This window comes from Psammomys obesus, unplaced genomic scaffold, assembly GCF_907164565.1.
Source record: "Psammomys obesus unplaced genomic scaffold, mPsaObe1.curated_primary_1811, whole genome shotgun sequence".
In the NCBI taxonomy this organism is placed as follows: domain Eukaryota; kingdom Metazoa; phylum Chordata; class Mammalia; order Rodentia; family Muridae; genus Psammomys; species Psammomys obesus.
Window position 1 is genome coordinate 11963139 of NW_026585626.1, and position 26003 is coordinate 11989141.

At 39.9% G+C, this 26003-nt stretch overlaps 1 protein-coding gene across 1 annotated transcript in view; it reads right to left on the reverse strand.

Moving 5' to 3' along the window:
• Nucleotides 1–26003, reverse strand: part of Efhb (EF-hand domain family member B) — a 93685-nt gene that overhangs the window by 31752 nt on the left and 35930 nt on the right. The window contains 4 exon segments of the mRNA XM_055614778.1: nt 2336–2490; nt 6529–6596; nt 7197–7280; nt 8921–9050. Of these exon segments, the coding sequence (XP_055470753.1) occupies nt 2336–2490; nt 6529–6596; nt 7197–7280; nt 8921–9050 (437 nt within the window).

Sequence of the window (26003 nt, forward strand, 5' to 3'; positions counted from 1 at the left end):
AAGGAAGGAAGGAAGGAAGGAAGGAAGGAAGGAAGGAAGGAAGGAAGGAAGGAAGGAAGGAAGGAAGGAAGGAAGCATCTTCAACAAATGCTGCTGATCTAACTGGATGTCTGCTTGTAGAAGAATACAAATAAATCCCTGCACAAAACTCAAGTCCAAGTGGATCAAAGACTTCAACATAAAGCAAATACACTAAACCTAATAGAAGAGAATGTGGGGAACAGCCTTGCATGTATTGATTCTTGAGACAACTTTCTGAACGGAGCAACTTTCTGATCTTAGTTCAGGCACTAAGATCAACAACTAATAGATGGAACCTCATGAAACTGAAAAGCTAAAGGACACTGTAAAGCCAAGGACACCATCAATAGAACAAAATGGCAGCCTATAGAATGGGAAAGGATCTTCACCAGCCCTACATCAGACAGAGGGCTAATATCCAAAACATATGAAGAGCCCAAGAAATTAAACACTAACAAAAGAAATAACCCAATTAAAAAATGGGGTACAGAGCTAAACAAAATTCTTAACAGAGGAATTTTTAATGGCTGAGAAGCACCTAAAGAATGTTCAACATCCTTACTTGTCAGGGAAATGCATATCAAAACAACTCTGAGATTCTATCTTATACCCATCAGAATGGCTAAGATAAAAGTTTAAGTGACAACACATGCACATGATGGCAAGGATGTAGAACAAGGGGAACACTCCTCCATTGGTGGTAGGAGTACAAATTTATACAACCACTGTGGAAATCAAGCTGGCAGTTTCTTGGGAATAATTCTACCTAAAGACCCAATTATATGAAACCTAGGCATATATTCAAAAGATCTCTACCATACCACAAGGTCTTGCTCAACTATGTTCATAGTTCATAATAGCCAGAATCTAGAAACAACCTAGATGTCCATCAACAGAAGAATGGATAAAGAAAATGTGGTACATTTGCACAGTGGAATACTACTCAGCTATTCAAAACAGGGATATCATGAAATATGCAGGCAAATGGATGGAACTAGAAAATATCATCCTGAGTGAGGTAACATAGACCCAGAAAGACACACATGTATTCACTTAGTATGTATTCACTTAGAGGTGATTATTAGCCATAAACTACAGAATAACCAGGCTACAATTCACAGGCCTAGAGATTCCAAGTAATAAGGACGGCCCAAGGTAGGATGCTTGAATCTTATTCAGAAGGGGAAATAAAATCGGTATCTGAAGTTGATGGAGGGAGGGAATTGGGTGGGAGATGGACGGGGAGAGGAACAAGAGTGGGGATCAGGAATGGGGAGGGGGAAGGCTGGGAGTGAGAACAGAAATCATTGGGGGTCATCTCTGGAGTGGGGGAGGCTTCCAGGAATCTAGGGGGGTGACTGTAGCTGAGACTTTCACCAAAGGAGGATATGACCCTGAAGAGGCCATCTCCTGTAGCCATGCAGAATTCCCAGTGTAGGGAGGGAAACACCAAACCACATACAAAACATACAACCCAAACATTGTCTGCCTACAAGTATTACAGGTATGAAGATGGGGCAGAGATCAAGGGAATGGCCAACCAATGACATGGCCCAAGTGGCCCATGGAAGAGTACCAACCCCTGACACTATTAATGGTACTCTGTTATGCTTGCAGACAGGAGCCTAGCACTGTCTTCTAAGAGGTTTCATCCAGCAGCTGGTGGAAACAGCCAAACTCAGAATGACAGAACCCACATTGGAACTAAGGGAATCTTGTGGAAGAGTGGGAGAAAGGATTGAGGGAGTTGGAGGGATCAAGAGTACCACAAGAAAACCTACAGAGTCAACTAACCTGGGCCCATCCAGGCTCACGGAGACTGTACTGCCAATGAAAGAGCATTCATGGGCTGAACCTATGACCCCTACACATAATGTAGCAGATGAGCAGGTTATCATATGGGTCTCCTAAACAATTAGAGCAGGGCTATCTCTGATTCTGTTGCCTGCCTTTGGATCCCTATCACATAGCTAGGCTACCTTTTCCGGCCTCAGTGGAAGTCCTGCTGTAACATGCTGTAACAGGATAGGTTGGTACCCATGGGAGGACTCCCTTTCTCTGAGGGTAAGGGGATGAGGGTATGTGGAAGGGAGTATGAAGGTGGGGCTGGGAAGAAAGGAGGGAGTGAGGCTTGAATAAAAATACATACACACAAAGAGAGAGAGTCATGGCTGTGTTTTAACTAAACATCACTTAAAAGTACAAGTAATGAGGTGGATATGACCCATGAACCAGAGTTTGCTGATTTCCATCTGCATCAGAATGCTGGGATTTGTCTATGCATCATAACCCCCTCGGCTCTGAGACTACTGGCCTTGTCATAGTGCTTGAAAGCCAACAGCAAACTGTCAAAGTGCTGGTGATTGAATGTCTTCAAGTGGTGTCGAGCAGCTGCAATCAGGGCTCTCTGGCGGTCCTTCCCACGAAGATAATCACTTGGAACTCTGTAATGGATGAGATCGCCAACTCCTATTAAGAAAAAAGGTATCTTGTGTGTGAATTTAAAATATGGTCATAGTGTTTCAAGAGACATAAAGAGGCAGAGAGACCTGGCAACCTCTAGGAATGAAAAAACAAAAACAGTCATATCCTGTCCTGTTCCCTATTTTCTCCCTTCTCTGATGCCTATCCTCTTTGCCTTTCTGAATGGGGATTGAGCATCTTAGCCAGAGTCCTCCTTCCTAATTAGCTTCCTTAGGTGTACATATTTTACTATGTTTATCCTATATTGTACGTCTAGTATCCACTTATGAGTGAGTATATACCCTGTGTGTCTTCCTGCTTCTGGGATACCTCACTCAGGATGATCCTTTCCAGTTCCCACCATTTACCTGCAAATTTCATGATTTCCTTGTTTTTTATCGCTGAGTAATATTCCATTGTGTAGATGTACCACAATTTCTGTATCCATTTCTCAACTGAAGGGCATCTGGGCTGTTTACAACTTCTGGCTATTACAAATAAAGCTGCTACAAACATGGTTGAGCAGATGTCCTTGTTGTGTACTTGAGCACATTTTGGATACATGGTGGTTATAGCTGGATCTTGAGGAAGCACTATTCCTAACTGTCTAAGAAAGCACCAGATTGATTTCCAGAGTGGTTGTACAAGTTTACATTCCCACCAGCAGTGGAGGAGAGTTCCCCTTTCTCCACATCCTCTCCAGCATGTGTTGTCACTTGGGTTATTCATCTTAGCCATTCTGATGGGTGTAACGTGAAATCTCAGAGTCGTTTTGATTTGCATTTCCCTGATGACTAAGGACGTTGAACATTTCTTTAAGTGTTTCTCTGCCATTCCATATTCCTCTATTGAGAATTCTCTGTTATCGAGGCAGATGCTGAGACTCATAACCAAACTTTGGGCAGAGAACAAGGAATCTTATAAAAGAAGTGGGAGATAGTAAGACCTGCAGAGGACAGGAGCTCCTCAAGGACAGCGACAGATCCTAAAAGTCTGGGCACAGGGGTCTTTTCTGAAACTGATACTCCAGCCAAGGACCACTCATGGAGATGCCTGGAACCCCTGCACAGAGGTAGCCTATGGCAGTTCAGTATCCAAGTGGCCTCCATAGTAATGGGGACAGGGACAGTCTCTGACAGGAACTAATTGGCCTGCTCTTTGATCACCTCCCCCAGAGGAGGGAGCAACCTTACCAGGCCACAGAAGAAGACAATGCAGCCACTCCTGATGAGACTTGATAGACTAGGATCAGAGAGAAGGGGAGGAGGACCTCCCTTTTCGGTGGGTTGGGAGAGGGACAGGAGTGGAGAAGAGGGAGTGTGGGATTGGGAGGGGAGGAGAGAGGGAGGTACAGGGGGGATACAAAGTGAATAAACTGTAATTAATAAAAATTTTTAAAAAAGGTATTTTCCAGGTGAAAAAAAAAAAACAGTTATATCTAATGCTGGTGCTTCTCCCAACTACTTTCATTCTCATGTAGCTCAGGCTGGCCTGACTGAACTCATGGCAATCCTCTCAGTCCCCTAAGTGCTGGAATGGCTGCTGTGCACATCATGTTCAACTCACTTTGATTATATTATGCAGAATGTTTCTGTGTATAAAAAGGTGTGTAAAGCAATTAACTTTTAAAAGTTAATGTTTCCGGTTTGTTTGTTGTTTGTTTGTTTGTGAAGGTGTAGTACCCATGCAAGTACATGCAAGAGGCCAGAAAACTTCAGTTATACTCCGCTACTATTCTCTATTCATCACTTTAGGCCAGTGGATGAGCAGTTCACGTTCTCAGGACAGTTGTCAGCAAACTTCGAGGACCTACCTATCTCTGACCCCTAATGCTGGAGTTACAAACGTGTAGAGCTATTCCTGGCGTTTTATGTATGTGTTAGGGATTCAAACTCAGAATGTCTGGCTTACACAGAAAGCATTCTTACTACTGAGCCATCTCCCCTCCTCCATGTCTCTGCTCATGAAAAATGCCCAAGTAAGGCATTATGGATTCCGCATGTAACCCTAGCACTCAGGAGGCTGAATGAGGAAGGACATTAGTTCAAGGCCAGACTAGGCTACATATTAAGTTTCAAGGTGGTCTGAGTTATATAGTAAAACCCTATCTCAGAATACAACAAAGGAAGGAAGAAAGGGAGAGAGAGACAGAGGGAAAAGGGAGGGAGGAAAGGAGGGAGGGAGGAGGGAGGGAGGGAAGAAAATCAATCAAACCCACTATGTTACTAAACACTAGTATACTTCTTTCCTTTTGAAGTACGTCAGTTATTTTATGTTTACAGTGTTGAGGACTCCACCGAGGTCCACAAGCATGCTAAGACAAGTATTCTACCACTGAGCTTGTTCTAAGCCTTTCTGTTCTTTATTATTTATAAAACAAAGACTGTTCTGTTCTTAATTATTTATATTTATTATTTATATCATTTATAAAACAAAGATGTGTGGCGCCCACATCTACCTTGTCCTGGGTAATGTTTTGTCAACTGGACACAAGCTAAAGTTATCTGAAAAGAGGAAACACCGTGAGAAACTGTCTCCATCAGATTGACCCGAGGGCAAGCCTGTGGGACATTTTGCTGATTGATGATCAATGTAAAAAACCCAGTTCACTGTAGATGCTGCCATCTCCAGGCAGGCAGTCCTGGGCCTTGTAAGAAAGTAGGCTGAGCAAGCCTTGGGAAGCAAGGTAGTAAGAAGTATTCCTCTGTGGGCTCTGTTTGGTTTTCCATTTCCAGGTTCTTGAGCTGAGTTCTGTCCTGGCTTTCCTAAGCAGTGGAATGTAAAATGTAAACTGTAATAAACCCTTTCTTTCCAAGTTGCTTTTTTGGTCATGGTATTTACCATCACAACAGACAGCAAACTAACATATACCTGAGGCCAGCCTGGACTATACAATGAAACTGAACCAAAACAAAAGTTCGGTATGTTGGCACAGTCCTATAATCCCAGTACATGGAAGGCCAGGAGAATTAGGAGTTCACGGCCCTTCTTGGCTATGTAGCAAGTTGGAAGCCAGCCATGAGAAACTTGTTTTGTTTTGTTTTGATTAAAAGACAAGCTAAAAGAAAGTCCTTTTAATAAATGTCTTCTGCCACCTATGGATTCGTTGGTGATTTGCTGGTTGGCTGATGAGAGTGGTTCGTAATGATGTTGGTGTACAACAGAGTACTTATGATCTCTCCCCACCCTCTCCATCTCTATCTCTATCTCTCTATCTCTGTGAATGTGTGTGTGTGACTTTTGAGAAAAGACTTCTCTTGGCTAAGGTTATAGTTTAGTAGTAGGCCATTTGCTCACATTTTGCAAAGTCCTGGGTCGAATCAGGCACTAAACTCAGGTCTTCAGGTTTGGCACTGAGCCATCTTGCTAGCCCAGATTTTGCATTTCTAATAAACACCAAGAGTTTGCCATGCCAAGATGTAAAAACAATATTTAAACTAAATAAAAAGCTCCCTTATCTCATTGAGTTTGCTTAAGTTTATATTTATTTCTTAAGTAAAAGTCAACTTACAGAATTAATTATGAAGCCTTCAAACTGCATTAGTTTAAACATAATACGAAAAAAATTCTTTCTTATGTATCATTAATGTTATAAAGTTTTAATGCTTTAGCATCAGAAGCTTTAAGGGGCTGGAGACATGGCTTAGTGGTAGAGTGCTGTGCCTAGAATGCCCAGTGTCCTGGGTTCAATCCCCAGTACAACAGGAAAAAATGTACTTGTATGTGTGTGTGCGTGTACATATATATCTATAGCTATGATGAATGTAAAAGTGTAACTTTCTGGGGATGTTTTTCAATAGGAATAAGTTTATTTAGTATGCTTCCAGGTGAAGTGAGCTAGGCAGTAACAAGAGCCCAGCCCTTTAGGAGGATTTTGAGGGTGCAGGGTCAATTCAGATACTTCAACACAGGCTAAAAGCATGGAGGTTGGGAGTAAAAGAAACTCGAAAAAGTCACACCCAGGGTCTAGGTATCGTTTCTCTAAGAAATTCACTTCTTTAATGGGATGTGTTTATTTGTCAAGTAGAAAATCCACATATTTACCATATTCTTCAGGCTTTAGGCAAACTCCAAATGTGTGGCCTGGGGGAACATTCATAGTTTCTGCAATGCTGTAAGAAAACACAGACCTTTAGTTAAAGTTCCTGCCACCAGACGACACATGTTCACCTTAGGCCCTTAGCAACCTACACTCACCTATGAACACACTGTGATAATCAAACGAAAGGCACCACAAGAGTTTGGCATTCATTTGCATTAACAATGGCTGAAGGTTTTCCTACAAACCATTCCAGAGAAAGAGAGAGAAGGGGGATTCAAAGCAAAAAATGGCCAACACTTTATTTTTTATATTCTAGAAATAAAGCTCTACACAGAATTCTCTCTCCCTCTTTTCCAAAGCTGTATAAGTCCACTGTCTCCTGGAAGCCCAAGTGTTGTAGGCAGAGAAAGTATTCCACTGATGAATAATGGAGAAATTATTTTTCTTATTCAACAAAAACAATCTGGTAAAACATAGACCAACATTTGTTTTTTTTTCCATGTAGCCCAGGTTGGCCTCCAATTTAATAATATATCTAAGGGTGTGGCCTTGAGCTCCTGACCCTTCTGCCTCTACTTCCCAAGTGTGTAGCACCAAGCCTACACATATGATAAGAGGACCATTCAACACAGAAGCAACAGAGCTGGCAAGGCCTCAAGTTCAAACTCACGGGTCTAAAACTCTTCCAAGTTTGTGATGAAACCTTTCTCTGAAGTCATCAACTCTTTTGGATACAACTTTAGCTCCTTTTTCCCTATAAAATGAGAACTTGTCATTATTAAATGTCATTGGCTGTAAAATATTCACATAGTTAAAAGTATCATAATATCACTGTGCCTTCAATGAACAAGTCTCAAAAGACATTCAGTGTTTAATTCTACATGTACTGATGCTTCTATGACTGCTTAATTATAAAAAATACTTTTGGTAGATAATACAGCATGGTCTATATATAAAGTAGGGGTATGACTAATTCAAAGTATGGTTAAACAGAATGTTTTTGTTGTAGATATGAGGGAAAATATAGATGGAAGCATCTGGAAGAGTCCAGAGCAGGGAGAGAAATTAGTAGACTAAACACAAACCACAGAATGAACGAGTTAATGAGAGAAGAGAGAGAAGGAGAATGAGAAAGGAAGAGAAGAGAGTTCAGGCAAAAGGAGACCAAGAGAGAGGAGGCCAAAAGAGTAGACAGCCAAAAGGGCAGAGTTACACAGGAATTAAAAGCTGGAGCAAGGGAATACAAGGAGCTGAAGAAGTTTGGGGGAGAGAGGAGTGTGAGAAGAGCTAAGAGAAGCCAAGAAGTACTGAGTGAGTCTACAGGACTGAAGACACTTTGGTATGATAATAGATACCACAGTTATCCATTTGCCCAGAAGATTTTTTTGGATCTAACAGTCTGCAGATACAGCTCAGTAAAATACTTGCCTAGCATGCATGAGGCTTAGTTCAATCCTCAGCACAAGAAAAGGGGAGAGGGGAGAAAAATAAAACACTTTGGCAATGTGAATAAAAAAAACATAACAATGTTTTCAGCCAGGACAGAAAGACAAGGAATATGAAAAGTACACCCCACTCCAAAGTCTGGTTCTGAAGTCTTTCTGTAGCTGAGAATGGAGAATTCTAGCACAGTTGACAGCATTTACTGTGAATCTTGACTACAGACCTTCAACCTTCCTTTTATGTAGAGATGTCTCAAATAAGAATGCTAAAATAAGAGGGAACCACACTTAAGGTCTAACCGTATACAGCCTTACTCCTCTCCCAGTTGTAACCTGCTTATTTCAAAGAATGTCACTACGGAAACTATAAATGTTTACATGAAACTATGTCTTGGGGCCAAGGATCCCCACACATATCACACATGTACTAAATAAATAAATCTTTAAACAGAAACACATTTTGCTTTCTTGCACAACCTTTGTGACCCATGTATGTACTTTATCAGATGTTGTCCTATTCAGTGCTCCTTTAGGATCCTGTAGTCTGATTTACTGGAGGAAGGAGAGAAAAATAGTTCCTTAGCAACCCTTTGAGGTAGAACTTCAGGATCCACCCAAGTCATATGTACAAACATTGTAAAGGCATTTAGGCAAGATCCTTTCTGAAGAAAGCCATGCCCACACCTGGGTGTGTACTGCCCTCTCTTTCCTATGAAACTGTCTTTCCAGTAACCCATGCTTTTATTTATATATTTTATGTAAACATTGTTACCTTCATGGTCACTATCAAATCAGTAAAAATACAGTACTATTAATTCATGGAATTAATATAATTCCCCATTGAACACCGATCCTTCCAGTTTCTCTGCATTTACTAGTGTTTCCTGATATTGAAATTCTGAGCTGAATTTCTGAGGAAGAGTAAATCTGAACCAGGTATAATCACACTTACATTTGCAGTTCATGGAGCCAATGTAAACTTTTGGCCATCATGCGTCCATCATTAAAATGAGGCGTTGGAACTCCATACAAGTTAAGCTTATGAAAACTTGGTGGGTTATACTTTCGGTTCTTTGGTTCTCCTGTGAGTGGTAGGAGCAGGGAATAAGACTTCTGAGTTAAGCAGCCCCAAAAAAGCTTATCTTAAGGCAAGCACAGTGTTTTCATTGGCACTGACTAAGTAGAACACAGATGACAACTGCACCCATGCAGGCAGCTGTGCAGACTAGGCTACAGATTGCAAGGACCCTCTCTGAACAAGCTAGGACACCACAGAATGTTACATACAGAGCTCCTTATGTTCACATTTGCAAGATGTGGTGACTTATGGCTGTAATCTCAGCACATAGGAAGCTGAGACATGAGAATGGTGAGTTCAGGCATGCCTGGGCCACATAGTGAGGATGTCTCAAAAACAAAAAAGAAAAACTGAAAACTCTAAGTAAATATAAGAATAAGAATAAGAATAAGAATAATAACAACAACAACAACCATAGACACCATCCAAAACAAGTAAGACTAATAAATGGATTCAGGAACACTGAAGAACATAAACGCAACAGATAAATCTGGCCTTCTCTGTGACTACCAGGGCCAGCAGACTAGTTATCCAAATGAGACAAGAAGGAAATCTGGTTCATGATAACTCAGTACCCAGTGTTGTTTCAAATGTCTACAGTCTGATATAGGGCAGTTTATAGTAGGTACATTATAAGTACAGTACAATTTGGGGGGAAAAAGTTTCCTATTCTTCCTGTGCACAGGGAAGAATATACACCAAAACTTTTCTCAGAGTTCAGGTCACTTCTTCCATAGGTTCAGAGGTAGGCTACATGCTTCTCAAGGGCCCAGAGGAGGATATGATGTATGGTCTCAGACATACAGATACCACAGAAGTCACTGAGCTTTTAGCCACTTCCAGCACTACTTGTGGGTGCATGGAATGGCCTGGCCCTACAGATATCATGGATCATCAGTCTTTAACCATATCTATCGCCAGCTTTCTGGGTTGTCTGGAGCCGCCATGACTCCAGTGGCCTGCTTTGATATTTAAATCTCAGTGGAGAGATGGCTTTTAGGAGGCCTTTACTAATGGCAGAGAAGAACTTGCAAGTCCATCTCCTTTTGTTTGTGACAGCAGGTGGGATAGCTTGTGAGGGTCACACCTCTTCCTCAAGCTCCTTGTGCAAATTAACCTATTGTTCTGAGATGTTTTACTGGCTAAAAGTAACTCCTGATAATAAAAGAGGTCAGAGGGCTGGAGGCAGAGGAGGAGGCAGAGACTTGAGACATGCTGCTTGCTGCAGCAGCCTGCCTTTTGCTGTGGCTGTCGAGTCTGGACCTTTAATAAGTTTCCTGTGTGCTGTGTGTTTATTTTATTAACATTAATCCTCACTCCTAACTCAAGAACCGTTCGACTCTGCTGGCTGGCTCCGGCAGATTGGCACCCAACGTGGGGCTTGAGATACAGGGATTCAGTGAAGGACACCGCAGTGTTTGGCGAGCTTGCATTAAATAGAAAGGGTGCGGTGAGTAAATCCCAAAATAAAAATGGGACAAGGCATTAGCCTAGTGTTTTCTTTATGGAACTTAATTAAAGGTAGTCTGTATAAGCAGCAGGAAACTGAGAAAGCTAAACTTTCAGGCTCAGAGAGGAGGTTAGAAAGATGGCAGGATTCAAGAGAAAATGATATTATACCAACAGCCTCTCCAGAGGAGTTGTATTGTCCTTCTGGTGACAATAATTTCTTGCCAGAAGGAGCCTTTGAGGAAGACTTACATCCAAATGAGGTTGCAGACTTGGAGGAAGAACCAGATCAGTACTATTCTGAGAGATACCCTCCAATTCAGGCTATGCATGTTAAAAAGCGTAAGCCTTGGCAAAAAGAAATTAAAAGACTGGAGTATGGTTTGGAGGAAATAAACAAAAAAAATGGAGCATTAACTACTAGGGAAAATGAAGCTCAATCTCCCACTCCAACTCCATCATTGGTGGAAGGCTTAGGCCCTCCTCCTGGGAATGCTACAGTTTCAATGGCCCAGAAGACAAGGGGACCTTTCCCTTTGTCCACTGTATGAACATCTGTATCTGCTTTACAAGCTTCTTTACAAGAAGCCAGGCAGAATGGAGAAGACGTATCTGAGTTTTATAGTTTTTCAGTTTTGGAGCAACCCAATGGACACGGTAATATGGTGAAAGTCCATGCTCCTATACCTTTTAAACAGATAAGAGAATTAAAATCTGCATGCTCCCAATATGGACCTACAGTGCCTCTCACCCTGGCTCTGCTGAAATCCATGTCTACTGAGGCTCTCTGCTCAGGGGACTGGGAACAGTTAGCAAGAGCATGCTTATCAGGAGGAGATAATTTATTATGGAAGTCAGATTTTGCAGAGCATTGTCAAGCTACAGCTAAACTTAATCGAGCTCAGCAAATTCCTATAACTTATGACATTCTTGCTGGAGAAGGAATCTACAGGGAAATAGGACAGCAATTGGATTTTGATGTGGCCGTTTATGCTCAGGTCAATACTGCTGCCCGGAGGGCCTGGAATAAGCTTCCACAAGCAGGTAGACAGGTGGAGGATTTGTCTAAAATCTGTCAGGGACCTGATGAGTTATTTCAAGATTTTGTGACAAGATTAATGCAAGCAGCAAACAGACTTATAAGTGATGAAAAGTCTGGATTGTTATTAGTGAAACAATTGGCTTATGAGAATGCTAACAGTGTTTGCCAAGCAGCCTTGAGGACTGTTAGAAAGAAAGGAGATATTTCTAAATATATTAGGTTATGTTCAGACATTGGGCCTTCTTATACTCAAGGAATAGTGATGGCTGCAGCCCTACAGGGGAAGTCTATTAAAGAAACATTATTTCAGCAAAAAAAAAAAAAAGGCCCAAAGAATAAAGTATCTAAAAATTGTTATGGTTGTGGGCAAATGGGACATCAAAGAAAAAACTGTCCTGGTGCTAGTAAGAAGGAAGGGAGTCAAAAGGAACCTGGTCTATGCCCAAGATGTAAAAGAGGAAAGCATTGGGCTAATGAGCATAAGTCTAAAAGATATGCTACAGGAAACCCTTTAATACAGGGAAACTGAAAAGGGGGCCATCCCCAGGCCCCACAACAGGATTATGGGGAACTACAAAACATGGTCCCTCAGCAAGGAAATCCATTCAGGACCTCTGTAGAGCAACCGCAGGTAGCTCAGGACTGGACCTCAGTTCCTCAGCCTACACAGTATTAACTCCTGAAATGGGGATGCAGGCCCTACCTACAGGAGTTTATGGTCCATTACCTAGAGGGACTATGGGACTATTATTAGGAAGAAGTAGTACTACTATGCAGGGAATCTTAGTAGCTCCTGGAGTAATTGATGCTGATTTTGAAGGGGAGATAAAAATTATGACGCACTCTCCAAATGGAATTTCTGTAATAAATCAAGGTCAAAGACTAGCTCAATTAATATTGCTCCCCCAAGTTCAGACAAAAAATGCAAGTACAAAGGATAAAAGAGGAGATGCTGATTTTGGATCCTCTGATGCTTATTGGGTACACGCTATTGGTCCCAATCGGCCTGAGCTAGTGTTACAAATTAATGAAAGAAAATTTACAGGATTATTGGATACAGGAGCTGATGTCTCTGTCTTAACTGCTGATCAGTAGCCTATGCATTGGCCCAAACAATCCTCTATTACACAGTTACGAGGAATAGGACAAAGCTGATGTCCCAAACAAAGTAGTAATGAGTTAACTTGGAAGGATGAGGAAGGACACGAGGGAACTTTTAAACCATACATTATCCCTGGCCTTCCTGTTAATCTGTGGGGTAGAGATGTGATGAGTAATATGGGAGTGTATCTTTATAGTCCTAACAATGTAGTTTCCAATCAGATGCTTAATTCAGGATTGGAAATATCTAGACAAGGTATAGCTCAGCAATCAATACCTGCCCCAAGAAATTTTAAAAAGGGGTTGGGTCATTTTTAGGGGAGGTCACTGAACAACCTGTACCCCATGCAGATCCAGTAACATAAAAAGTAGATGATCCTGTGTGGGTGAATCAGTGGCCTCTTTCCCTTGAAAAAATTAAAGCCGCTGAGCAGTTAGTACAGGAACAGCTTGATAACGGCAATATTGCTCCATCAAACTCACCTTAGAACTCCCCTATTTTTGTTATAAAAAAAGTAAATAATAATAATAATAATAATAATAATAATAATAATAATAATAATAATAATAGAGGCTTTTACAAGATCTCAAAAAAGTAAATGAAACCATGGAATTAATGGGAGCCTTACAACCTGGATTGCCTACCCCTTTTGCCATACCTAAAGATACTTTTAAAATCATACTAGATTTAAAAGATTGTTTTTATACTATTCCTCTTGCTCCTCAAAATTGTAAAAGATTTGCTTTTAGTGCGCCATCAGTAAATTTTAAAGAACCTATAAAGAAGTATCATTGGCTTGTATTACCTCAAGGTATGGCAAACAGTCCGACTTTATGTCAAAAATTTGTGGCTCAAGCTGTTTTTAAAACTAGAGAGGCATATTTTCTGTGTATATTATTCATTATATGGATGACATTTTACTGGCTCATAAAATTGAAGGGATTTTATTAAGTGCCTTCGCACACTTACAACAAGCCTTAAAAAATCTAGGTTTAGTAATTGCACCAAAAAAGGTACAGACAGAGCCACCCTATTTGTATTTGGGACATAAATTATATCCTCAGACTATTATGCCTCAAAAAATTCAATTAAAAAAAGACAACCTAAAAACTTTAAATGATTTTCAAAAGTTGTTAGGTGATATTAATTGGTTAAGACCCCATTTAAAATTAACAACCGAAGAACTAAAACCACTTTTTGACATTTTAAAAGGAGAGGCTAATCCTTTGTCAAAAGGGAACTTACCAAAGAAGCTCGTGATGCTTTGCAAAAGATAGAATTAGCTATTAAAAAGCAGCATGTTCAATATATTGATTATTCAAAAAATGGGGTGCATATATTTTGGCTACTGTTCATACTCCAACTGCTGTATTGTGGCAAGAAGGACAATTATTATGGTTGCACCTGCCTGTGTCTCCTGTTCGAGTTATGACACCATATTATAAAGCAGTGGCTAGTTTAGTTCAAATGGCTCGCACATAATCTCATAAATATTTTAGTAGAGAGCCCTCCTTAATTGGAGTCCCTTTTACCAAACAGCAAGTAGATTGGTTATTTCAAAATGTAGATTGTCGGGCGATAGCTTTTGCTCATTATTTAGGATGTATTGATAATCATTATCCAAAAGATAAATTTCTTCAATTTGCCAATGTGCACGCTTTTGTATTTCCTAAAATAATTAAACAAAAGCCATTACCTCAAGTTCCAACAGTATTCACTGATGGATCTTCAAATGAAAAAGCTGCTTATGTACTACAGGGGCAAACTTTTGTTTTGCAAACATTGCCAGGCTCAGCTCAAGTTGTAGAATTACGAGCTGTTGCTGCAGTCTTTAAAAATTTGGCTTCTACCTCTTTCAACTTGTATACTGATAGCCATTATATAGCTAAAGCTTTACAAGTCCTAGAGACTGTAACATATGTTAATACAGCTAATAAACAAATACAAGATCTATTTAGAGAGATTCAACAAAGTATTTGGAGCCGTGTGCAGCCTTGTTACATAGGGTATATTAGAGCTCATTCAGGGCTTCCTGGACCTTTAACTTTTAGGAAATGATTTAGCAGATCTAGCCACACGTTTGGTTGGATTAACTCAACAAGAATTGGCTCAAAATTCTCATGCATTACATCATCAAAATAACAAGAGCTTAAAAAAACAATTTAATATTACCAGAGAAGCCGCTAGACAAATTGTAAGATCATATTCCTCTTGCCCTGAACATTTTAATGTACCTCATTATGGTGCCAATCCTAGAGGTTTGACTCCCAATCATTTGTGGCAAATGGATGTAACTCATGTCCCAAAATTTGGGAAACTAAAATATGTTCATGTAACAATTGACACTTTTTCAGGATTTATCATGACAACTCCTTTAACAGGGGAAGCCACCAAACATGTTATAAGTCATTGCTTAAAGTGTCTTGCTGCAATTGGTATACCTTACATTAATATAAATCATAAAATGGGGATTCCATATAATCTCCAGGGGCAAAATATTATAAAACGAGCCCATGGATCTCTTAAGAACCAATTGCAAAAAAATAAAAAAGGGGGAGTCATATCCCCAAATATTAATCATGCTTTCTTTATTTTAAATTTTTTGAATGTGGATACACAAGGCCGTTCTGCAGCTGATCAATTGTGGCATCCTAATACCAAAGATAATTATGCCCAAGTAAAATGGAAAGATCCAATTACTGGATTATGGCATGGCCCCGACCCTGTATTAATATGGGGAAGAGGGCATGTTGGTGTTTTTCCACAGGATGCAGAGGGAGCCAGGTGGATCCCAGAGAGGCTGGTACGATTTGCAGGAGTTGTTCCCCAGAAAGAAGATTGTTCCCGCTGTAGACAACCGTAAACTCTGCCCTGACTAGACTGAAAAGCTGCATTAGACCTGAGCTCCTGACCCCGCTCTTGCTTCATTCTGCTCCTAGGAGAAGATGTCATGCAGAGAAACCTCTTATATAATAAACTGGACTTGACTGTTTTGTTAATAAGGACAAACCTCAACAAAATCAAAAGAGAACTAACTGTGAAACTTTAATCTGGCTCTGGTTTTCAGCAGAGCAAAACAGACTTGCTTCAGGAACTCTTGGGGGGCCCTGTAACTGCCTATGCAAATTCTCCTTTTGTTTTGCTGTTTGGAGATGTTAAGCTTTCAAATGGTTCTGTTTGCTCGACAGACTTTTACTATGGTTCCTCTAAATGTTTCTCAGACTTGGTAATTTACACAGGGAGTCACCTGCTAGTCCCTTTTGGAGTGTTACTTTGGACTTGGCTTGTGATAGGAAACACGCTCCTATCAGTGACAACTAAAATCTGCCTGAAGGCCTTTTGGTGAGCTGAGCTGATCTGCACAAGATCATATCACAGTGTCCACCCTAGCAGAGGTTGGTAGTCAAAGATGGGTAAGTTTTCTCTGGGGTGTATGAAAATTCATGTACAAATATTGACCCAAAAATGAAAACATGAATAAAAAATATACCTTTCGAGAGAAACAACCTAAGACAGGCACAATCTTCTGCTCCATAACTCTTAAGTTATGGTCAAAATTTTAAAAATATAAAAAAAGGGGACATGTAGGGAGCTGTGACTCCAGGGGCCTGCTTTGATATTTAAGTCTCAGTGGAGAGATGGCTTTTAGGAGGCCTTTACTAATGGCAGAGAAGAACTTGCAAGTCCATCTCCTTTTGTTTGTGACAGCAGGTGGGATAGCTTGTGAGGGTCACACCTCTTCCTCAGGCTCCTTGTGCAAATTAACCTATTGTTCTGAGATGTTTTACTGGCTAAAAGTAACTCCTGATAATAAAAGAGGTCAGAGGGCTGGAGGCAGAGGAGGAGGCAGAGACTTGAGACATGCTGCTTGCTGCAGCAGCCTGCCTTTTGCTGTGGCTGTCGAGTCTGGACCTTTAAGAAGTTTCCTGTGTGCTGTGTGTTTATTTTCTTAATATTAATCCTCACTCCCGACTCAAGAACCGTTCGACTCTGCTGGCTGGCTCTGGCACTGGGTATAAAAATAGGATATACACCTCTCTCATTCCTGGTTTCCCTAGTGTTTATCTGTGAGTGCAGGGACCTTTGTGCCCCCCCCCCATAACTACCTGGAACAAAAAGAAATTGAGAAAACAATCCCTGTTACAACAGAATCAACTAATAAAATGCTTAAGATTAAACTTACATTTTTTTTTACCTAAACATAATAAAGGAAATATACAGCAAGCTGATAGCCAACATCAAAAGAAATGGAGAGAAACTTAAATCAATTCTACTAAAATCAGGAACAAGAAAATGATGCCTACTCTCTCAAAATTTAGTCAACATAGTACTTGAAGTCCTAGCTAGGGCAATAATATAGCCAAAGGAGACCAAGGGGATACAAATTGGAAAAGATGAAGTCACTATTCACAGATGATATGATAGTATACTTAAGTGACCCCCAAAAAATTGTACCAGAAAAATCCTACAGCTAATGAACACCTTCAGCAAAGTTTCTAGATAAAAAATTAGCTCAAAAACAAATCAGTAGCCTTCCTTTATACAAATGATAAACGGGCTGAAAAAATTAGGAAAACAACACCCTTCACAATAGCCACATGATATAAAATACTTGGTGTAACTCTAAATAAGCAAGTGAAAGACTTAATATGACAAGAACTTCAAGATTCTGAAAAAAGAAATTGAAGATATCAGAAGATTGGAAGATCTCTCATGCTCATGGATCAGTATGATTAACAGTAAAAAAAAAAAAAAAAAAAAAAGGCTATCATAACAAAAGCAATCTACAGATTCTATGCCATTCCCATCAAAAAAAGCAATACAATTCTTTACAGACCTTGAAAAAGCAATTCTCAACTTCACACAGAAAAATAAAAAACCAAGGATTTTGGAAACAATCCTGTACAAAAAGATATACTGGAGATAGCACCATCCCTGATTTAAAGTTGTACTAGAGAGCAATAGTAATAAAAACTGCATGATATTGGCATAAAAACAGTCAGGTCCATCAGTGGAATCAAATTGAAGACTCAGAAATAAACCCACATACCTACGTACACTTGATTTTTTACCAAGAAGCCAAAACCATACAATGTAAAAAAGACAGCATCTTCAACAAAAGGTGCTGGTCTAACTGGATGGCTACATGTAGAAAAATGCAAATGTCAACATGCACAAAACTTTTCATGTGATGTTTAAAATTTGAACCCATATCCTCATGACTTTATCCTCTGAGTTATCTCAGTAGTCCTTAAGAAGATATTTTAACATAAAAGAAAAAAAAAAACATGAGTTACTGGAAAGACAGTCTCATAGGAAAGGAAGGGCAGAACACACCCAGGTGTGGGCATGGCTTTCTTCAGAAAGGATCTTGCCTAAATGCCTTTACAATGTTTGTACATATGACTTGGGTGGATCCTGAAGTTCTACCTCAAAGGGTTGCTAAGGAACTATTTTTCTCTCCTTCCTCCAGTAAATCAAACTACAGGATCCTAAGGGAGCACTGAATAGGACAACATCTGATAAAGTACATACATGGGTCACAAAGGTTGTGCAAGAAAGCAAAATATGTTTCTGTTTAAAGATTTATTTATTTAGTACATGTGTGATATGTGTGGGGATCCTCTGGTGAACTTGGCCCCAAGACATAGTTTCATGTAAACATTTATAGTTTCTGTAGTGACATTCTTTGAAATAAGCAGGTTACAACTGGGAGAGGAGTAAGGTTGTATACGGTTAGACCTTAAGTGTGGTTCCCTCTTATTTTAGCATTCTTATTTGAGACATCTCTACATAAAAGGAACATTGAAGGTCTGTAGTCAAGATTCACAGCAAATGCTGTCAACTGTGCTAGAATTCTCCATTCTCAGCCACAGAAAGACTTCAGAACCAGACTTTGGAGTGGGGTGTACTTTTCATATTCCTTGTCTTTCTGTCCTGGCTGAAAACATTGTTACGTTTTTTTTAATTAATATTGCCAAAGTGTTTTATCCCAAGTGTATCAAAGACCTCAGCATAAAATCAGAAACACTAAATCTATAAGAAGAGAAAGTAAGGAAGAGCCTTGAACTCATTGGCACAGGCAATAACTTCCTGAACAGAACACGCACAGCTCAGGATCTAAGACCAACATTTAATAAATGGGACCTCGTGAATCTGAAATCCTTCTCTAAGGCAAAGGACACTTTTAACAGAATAAAACAGCAGCCTACAGATAAGGGAAAGATCTTCACCAACCCTACATCTAAATGGGTCAATATCCAAAATATATAAATAACCCAAGAAATTAAACACCAGCAAACCAAATTACCCAATTTAAAATGAGGTACAGAACTAAACAGATAATTCTCAACAGAAAATCTCAAATGTAGAGAAACATTTAAAAATGTTCATCATCATTAATCATCACTATATAGTCATTAGCCATATAATACAAGATAAACATACTATGAGGCACAGACCAAAAGAAGATAAGTAATAAGGAACACCAAAGTGAAGACATACAAATCTCACTTGAAAGGGGGGATAGAATAGACAGAGATAGTGGCTGAAGAGAGGGAACTAGATAGGAGAGGGGGCACAGAGAGTTGAGAATGGAGATCAGACCTGAGGAGAACAAGGGTGAGATGACAGAAGGCCTGTAGAGAAAAGAGAAACTGAGGATGAGGACATCTCTGTGACAAGCTGGAGACCTAAGTCAGGGTAGGCTCCTGGAAGGGTATGAGGGGGATTCAAGCAGAGACTCCTAGTAGCAGAGGCCATAGAGACTGAAGAGGATATCCTCTAACTAGACTAGTCTTCTAGGAAAGTGCAGAGAACACCAACCCACCCACCCGTAAAAACTTGGATCCCCAAATTTACCCTACATACAAGATGTTCAGGGATAAAGATAAATTAGATAGAGCAGAGATTGAGGGAATGCCCAACCAATGCCTGGCCCAACCAAAGACCCACCCTATCAGAGAGCGCCAACCCCTGAGACCATGACACTCTGCTAAGCCTGCAGACAGGAGCCTGTCAGAGTTGTCCTCTGAGAGGCTCTACCCAGCAGAGCACAAAACAGATGCTGAGACTCACAGCCAAATACTGGTTGATGCATAGGGAGTCTTAAGGAATAGTGGAAGGAAGGAGAAAAGGACCCAGAAGTTACAGGAGCTCCACAAGAAAAACTCAGAGTCAACTAACCAGGGCCTAGAGGGGTTTGCTGAGACTGAAGGATCAACCAAGAACCATGCATGAACTGGACCTAGGTTTCCTACAAAGATATAACAGATAGGCAACTTAGGCTTCAAGTGGATACTCTAGTAAGGAAAATGGGGACTGTATAGAACATGGACTCATTTGCCAGCTTTTACATCACTTTCCCTTGGCGAGACTGCTTTGTCAGGCCACGGAGGAAGAGGACATGTTCAGTCCTGATACAACTTGATGAGCAGGGCTAGATGGGAAAGGGAACTCCCCTTTTCTGAGAAAAAGGGAAAGAGGAAGTGGGAAGGAGAGAGGATGGGACTGGGAGGGAAAGAAGGAAGGGGCTACGAGGATGTAAAGTAAATAAAATAAATAAGAAAAAAATAATAATAAATTAGAGAGGAAAACAATACATACATTTAATGTAAACTATATTTAATTTTCAAAAGCATACATAGAGTTGAATAAATTTTATTTCAGTCCAAAGATAGTATAGAATAGCTTTGCATAGATATATCTGTATGTCATATGAAACAGTTTAACACAGGTTTCCTCAAAGAGATTTTTAAAAGGGACTCAGACTCAGGCTTGAAGAGATAGTCCAGAGATTAAGAGGACTTATAAAGGTCATCTTTGGCTACGTAGCAAGTTCAAAGAAGCATGAGACAGATAATACCTCATATCTTTATAAGTAAATACAATTATATGACGAAGACTGGAGAAGTAGTACAATAATAGAATTTGTGGTTTGAATGGGCAAAGCCTACCAGTCAGTTTCCAACAACAAAGTGTAATAAAAATAAAACAAAATTATGTTACAAAGTTGTAGCAATCCAACATTATGGTACTGACAAAAATGGACAGATAAGCAGATTATAATGGTACAATTTATAATCCTAGCATCAGGAGGCAACAGCCGAAGGAATACCATGAGTTTGAGACTTGCTTGGGCTACATCACAAGACCTCGTCTCAACAAAACAATAAACGTCCTATGGGCATTAAGAGAATGTATAAAGAGAGTAGACGTTCATAACTGTACTCACAGTACTCAGGAGGCCAATGGAGAGTTTGAGGTTGAAACTAGTCTAAGCCACAAAGAAAGACCTTGTCTAAGAATAATAGAGACATGGATTCCAACAGAGATGGAATACTTGGTGGGGGGTTGTTTATACATTCTTCTCTGGTACATGGACTGTTTTTCAAATTGGTCACAGTTTAGGCCACAGACAAAGCATTAATAAATACAAAAATATTTAAATAATTGTCTTCATTGTACCAGATCACAGAAATCAACCGAAGACCAACCTCAGATGTTACACAAATACTTGGAGACTAAACAATATGCTTTTGAATGAGCAGTGATTCACTAAAGAAATTAGAAATAAAATTGTAAATGTCTAGGATCAAATGAAAACAATAGCACAGACTATCAGAACCTCTAGGAAGTAATTCTACTAAGAAGAGGAAACTCTGTAACCACAGAGAACACATTAAAAAAAATCATGGCTAAATGTCACTATCTAGTCCAACACATCAATGCCAGGGGCAAGTTCTATATAGCAAGTTCTAGGCCATCCAGGGCTATACAGTAAAACTTTGTATCAAAAGAAAAAAAGTTCATAGAGACAAGCAAACAATACAGCTCAAAGTTCCAGAAAAAAAAAAAAAAAGAAGCAACTAACAGCAAGCAAAAACTAATAGTTAGGGTAGAAGTTAATAAATACAGATTAAAACTATACAGAATTAATCAAACCAAGTGCTGATCCCTTACAAAAATCAACAAAATTGAAAAGTCCCTAGCCAAATGAACCACAAGAGATGGAACACAGAAGTTAATGAAATGATAAGGGGTAGGGGGAAGCTCCAAGATGGCCATAACAAGCGTGCACCATATCTGAGGGGCAGAGGATCTGAAACTCCGAAACTGGTGAGTGGAGAGGCAGCTGAAGCTAGAACATCAACATTGAGGCTTCCTGAGAGAGAGAGGACAACCCAGGAGCAGAGACCATGGGGACCCAGATCACCTGAGGACTTCTCTGGGGACTAGAGAGGTAAACTTTTAATCCCCCTGCACTTCCCCTTGCCAGGTCTCCTTCCTCCTCAGCGGGGGCAGCCCACAGTGCCCAGGCTCATAGCACAGAAATCCCTGCCCACTATCTGAGACAGAGAAGGCAAGAGTCCCAGCCCCTCAGTGGCGGGCTGCCACATGTACAGGCTACCCAGGTCCGCCCGGCCAATCAGGCCCACAGCTCCCCAGGGTATCCCAGAAGGCATCCATACCAACAGTCTCCAAGTTCTGCTGCTGTGGCTGGACTCCCAGCTGGCCATGATACCAGCCGCCAAGTCCTGTGGCTATAGAACCACTGAGCTGAGGGATCTTCTGCACTCGAATTTACACTGGTGGGTCCAAATTTGAGAGTTGAGAACAAGGGTAACCCCTGTACTTTCTAATTAGACCTGCTAGAGAGTGAGTGCATTTTCAAGTGAGTGTGTGCGGAGCCCCAGATCCAGGGTCCCTCCACACTAGCAGCCAGACATCGGATACTTCCACCCACACTCCCACTGTGGGCAACATAGGGATTCTTGGGTCAGTGTTCTGTGGGTCTACTAGTGGAGTCCAGGCAAACAATTCCTGGAGCCCAGACAAATCTGAATACCTGAAGGACAGTATGAGAGGCCTGTAGGCCACTGAGGTACTCAGGGAATCTGCACATAATCATTGTGCCCATGAACAGAGCCTGCTTCTGCACCCCTTCCTGCACCTGCCCCTTCCTCCACCCACCCAACATTCCAGGCATCTACACTCTCTAACACCCTGTCCTTCAAGGCACACTTCCAAACACATGCGCACACTTGTTCATGCCTACACAACCTTCCTCCCTTAGTTACAGCTGAAACACCAACGCACACTCTCAAACCAGTGGACTTCTTACATCTTACTGAAGAATACTCCAGACACCAGAGAAAGACCCAGCTGAAGTACAGACTCCAGGAACAAACACTGAATGTTACAGATAAGCAGATGACCACAGGTCGGCGTAAGAACACATACAACAAAAATCAGGACATCATGGCTTCACCAACAACCCCCAAAATCAATGGATACTTGAATTCATCAGAAACACAGGAAAATTATTTTAAAGCTATGCTTATCCAGTTATTAGAGGCACATAAAGATCAAACCAACAAATCTCTCAAAGAAATAGCCACACAAATGGAGGCAAATAAAGAGGAAGTGAACAAAGCTCTGAAAGAAATACTGGCAAATATAGCCAAACAAGTAGAGGCACAATTAGCAAACAGAGAGGAAACAGACAAAAAAAAAAAAAAAAATAGAAGCCATTATAGAAATACAGAAATCCACATTCAATCGGATGAAGAAAATAGTGCAAGACATGAAAACAGAATTAGAATCATTAAAGAAAACACAACAGAGAAAGCCCTAGAACTGGAGAACTTAGAGAAAAGATCAGGAACAACAAAGGTAAGCATCACTAATGGAATACAAGAGATGGAAGAGAGAATGTCAGGTGCTGAAGCTACACTTGCAGAAATTGATACTTCTCTCAAAGAAAAAGTAAAATCGGAAAAGTTCCAAACACAAAATATCAAAAACATCAAGGACGCCATGAAAAGACAAAATCTAAGAATAGGAATAGATGAAAAAGAAGATTCCAGGCCCCAAGGTCCATAAAATATTTTCAAGAAAATCATAAGAAAAATATTTTCCCAACTTAAAGAAAGAGATGTCCATAAACATACAAGAGGCCTACAGAACACAAAATAGACTAGACCAAAAAAAGAAACTCCTCACGTCACATCATAGCCAAAACACTAAATCTACAGAACAAAGAAAAAATATTAAAAATAGCAAGGGAAAAAGGCCAAGTAACATTTAAAGGTAGACCTATAGAATCACACCAGACTTCCCAACAGAAACTATGAAAGCCAGAAGGGCCTGGGCAGATGTCATGCAGACTTTAAGGGATCACAGATGCCAACCCAGACTACTATACCCAGCAAAGATCTCAATCAACATAGATGGAGAAAACAAAATATTCCATGACAAAACTAAACTTAAACAATATCTACACAGCAACATAGCCCTACAAAAGATATTAGAAGGAAAACTCCAATCCAACAAAAACAACTATACCCAAGAAAACATAGGATATAGATAAACTCCCAACAAAAAAATTGAAAGAAATCAATCAATGAAACACTGTAACACCACCAAATTCACAATAAAAGAAACTAACATTCATTGGTCACTATTATCTATTAACAAAAATGGACTCAACTCTCCAATAAAAAGACACAGACTACCAGATTGATTGAAGAAACAGGATCCTGCATTCTGCTGCATTCAAGAAACACACCTCTGCAAGAAAGATAAACATTACCTCAGAGTAAAAGACTGGAAAAATGTTTTTTGAGCAAATGGCCCCAGAAAACAAGTACGGTAACAATCATAATATCTAATAAAATAGACTTTAACCAAAATTAATAAAAAAAGATGAGGGGCATTTCATTCTCATCAAAGAAAAAATCCACCAGGAGGACATCAAAATTTTGAACATCTATGCCCCAAATACAAGAGCACCTACATTTGTAAATGAAACATTATTAAAGCTTAAATCACACATTGATCCCAAAACGTTAATTGTGGGAGACTTCAACACTCCACTCTCACCAAGGGACAGATCATCTAGACAGAAGCTAAATAGGGAAATAAAGGCACTAACAGAGATCCTAAATCAAATGGACCTAATAGATGTCTACAGAACTTTTCACCCAAATTCAAAGGAGTACACCTTCTTTTTTCATCACCACATGGAACCTAACCAAAATAGAACATAAAGTTAGTCACAAAGCAAGCCTCAACAGATACAAGAAGATTGAAATAATCCCTTGTGTGCAATCTGACCATCATGGACTACAGCTGGTCCTCAACAAAAACAGAAATAGCAAAAAGCCTACACACACATAGAAACTGAACAACTCACTACTCAACAACATCTGGGTTAGAGAAGAAATAAAGAAATTACAGACTTCCTAGGATTCAGTGAAAATGAAGGTACAACATACTCAAACTTATGCGACACAATGAAAGCAGTGCTAAGAGGAAAGTTCATAGCACTAAGCGCCTTCAAGAAGAAATTTGACACGTCTCATACAAGCAACTTAATGGCTCACCTGAAAGCCCTAGAAAAAAAAGAGACAAATACACCCAAGAGGAGCAGACAGCTGGAAATAATCAAACTCAGGGCTGAAATCTATGAATTAGAAACAAATAATACAATTCAAAGAATGAATGAAACCTAGAGCTAGTTCTTTGAGAAAATCAACAAGATAGGCAAACCCTTAGCTAAACTAAGAGGCAGACAGAAACTACAAATCAGCAAAATCAGAAACAAAAAGGAGGCTATAACAACAGATACTGAAGAAATCAAAACAATCATTAGGTCTTCCTACAAAAGCCTTTATGCCACAAAATTTGAAAATCTAAATGAAAGGGACAATTTTCTTGATAGATTCCATTTACCAAAATTAAATCAAGATCAGGTAATAGACTGAATAGTCATATTTCCCCCAAGGAAATAGAAGCAGTCATCAACAGTCTCCCTCCAAAAAAAAGCCCAGGGCAAGATGGCTTCAGCGCAGAATTCTACCAGACACAGATTCAAAGAAGAGCTAACTCCAATTCTCTTCAAACTATTCCACAAAATAGAAACAGAAGGAACACTACCAAACTCATTCTATGAAGCCACAGTCACCTTAATACATAAACCAAACAAAGACCCAACAAAAAAAGAGAACTTCAGACCTATCTCTCTTATGAACATTGATGCAAAAATACTTAACAAAATACTTGCAAACTGAATCCAAGATATCATCCACCATAACCAAGTAGGCTTCATCCCAGGCATGCAGGGGTGGTTCAATATAAAGAAGTCCATTAATGTAATCCACCATATTAAAAAAACTGGAGGAGAAAAACCACATGATCATCTCCTTAGATGCTGAAAAAGCATTTGACATAATCCAACACCCATTCATGTTTAAAGTCTTGGAGAAATCAGAGATACAAGGCACATAACCTAAACATAGTAAAGATAATATACAGTAAGCTTCTACCCAACATCAAACTAAACTGAGAAAAACTTAAATCAA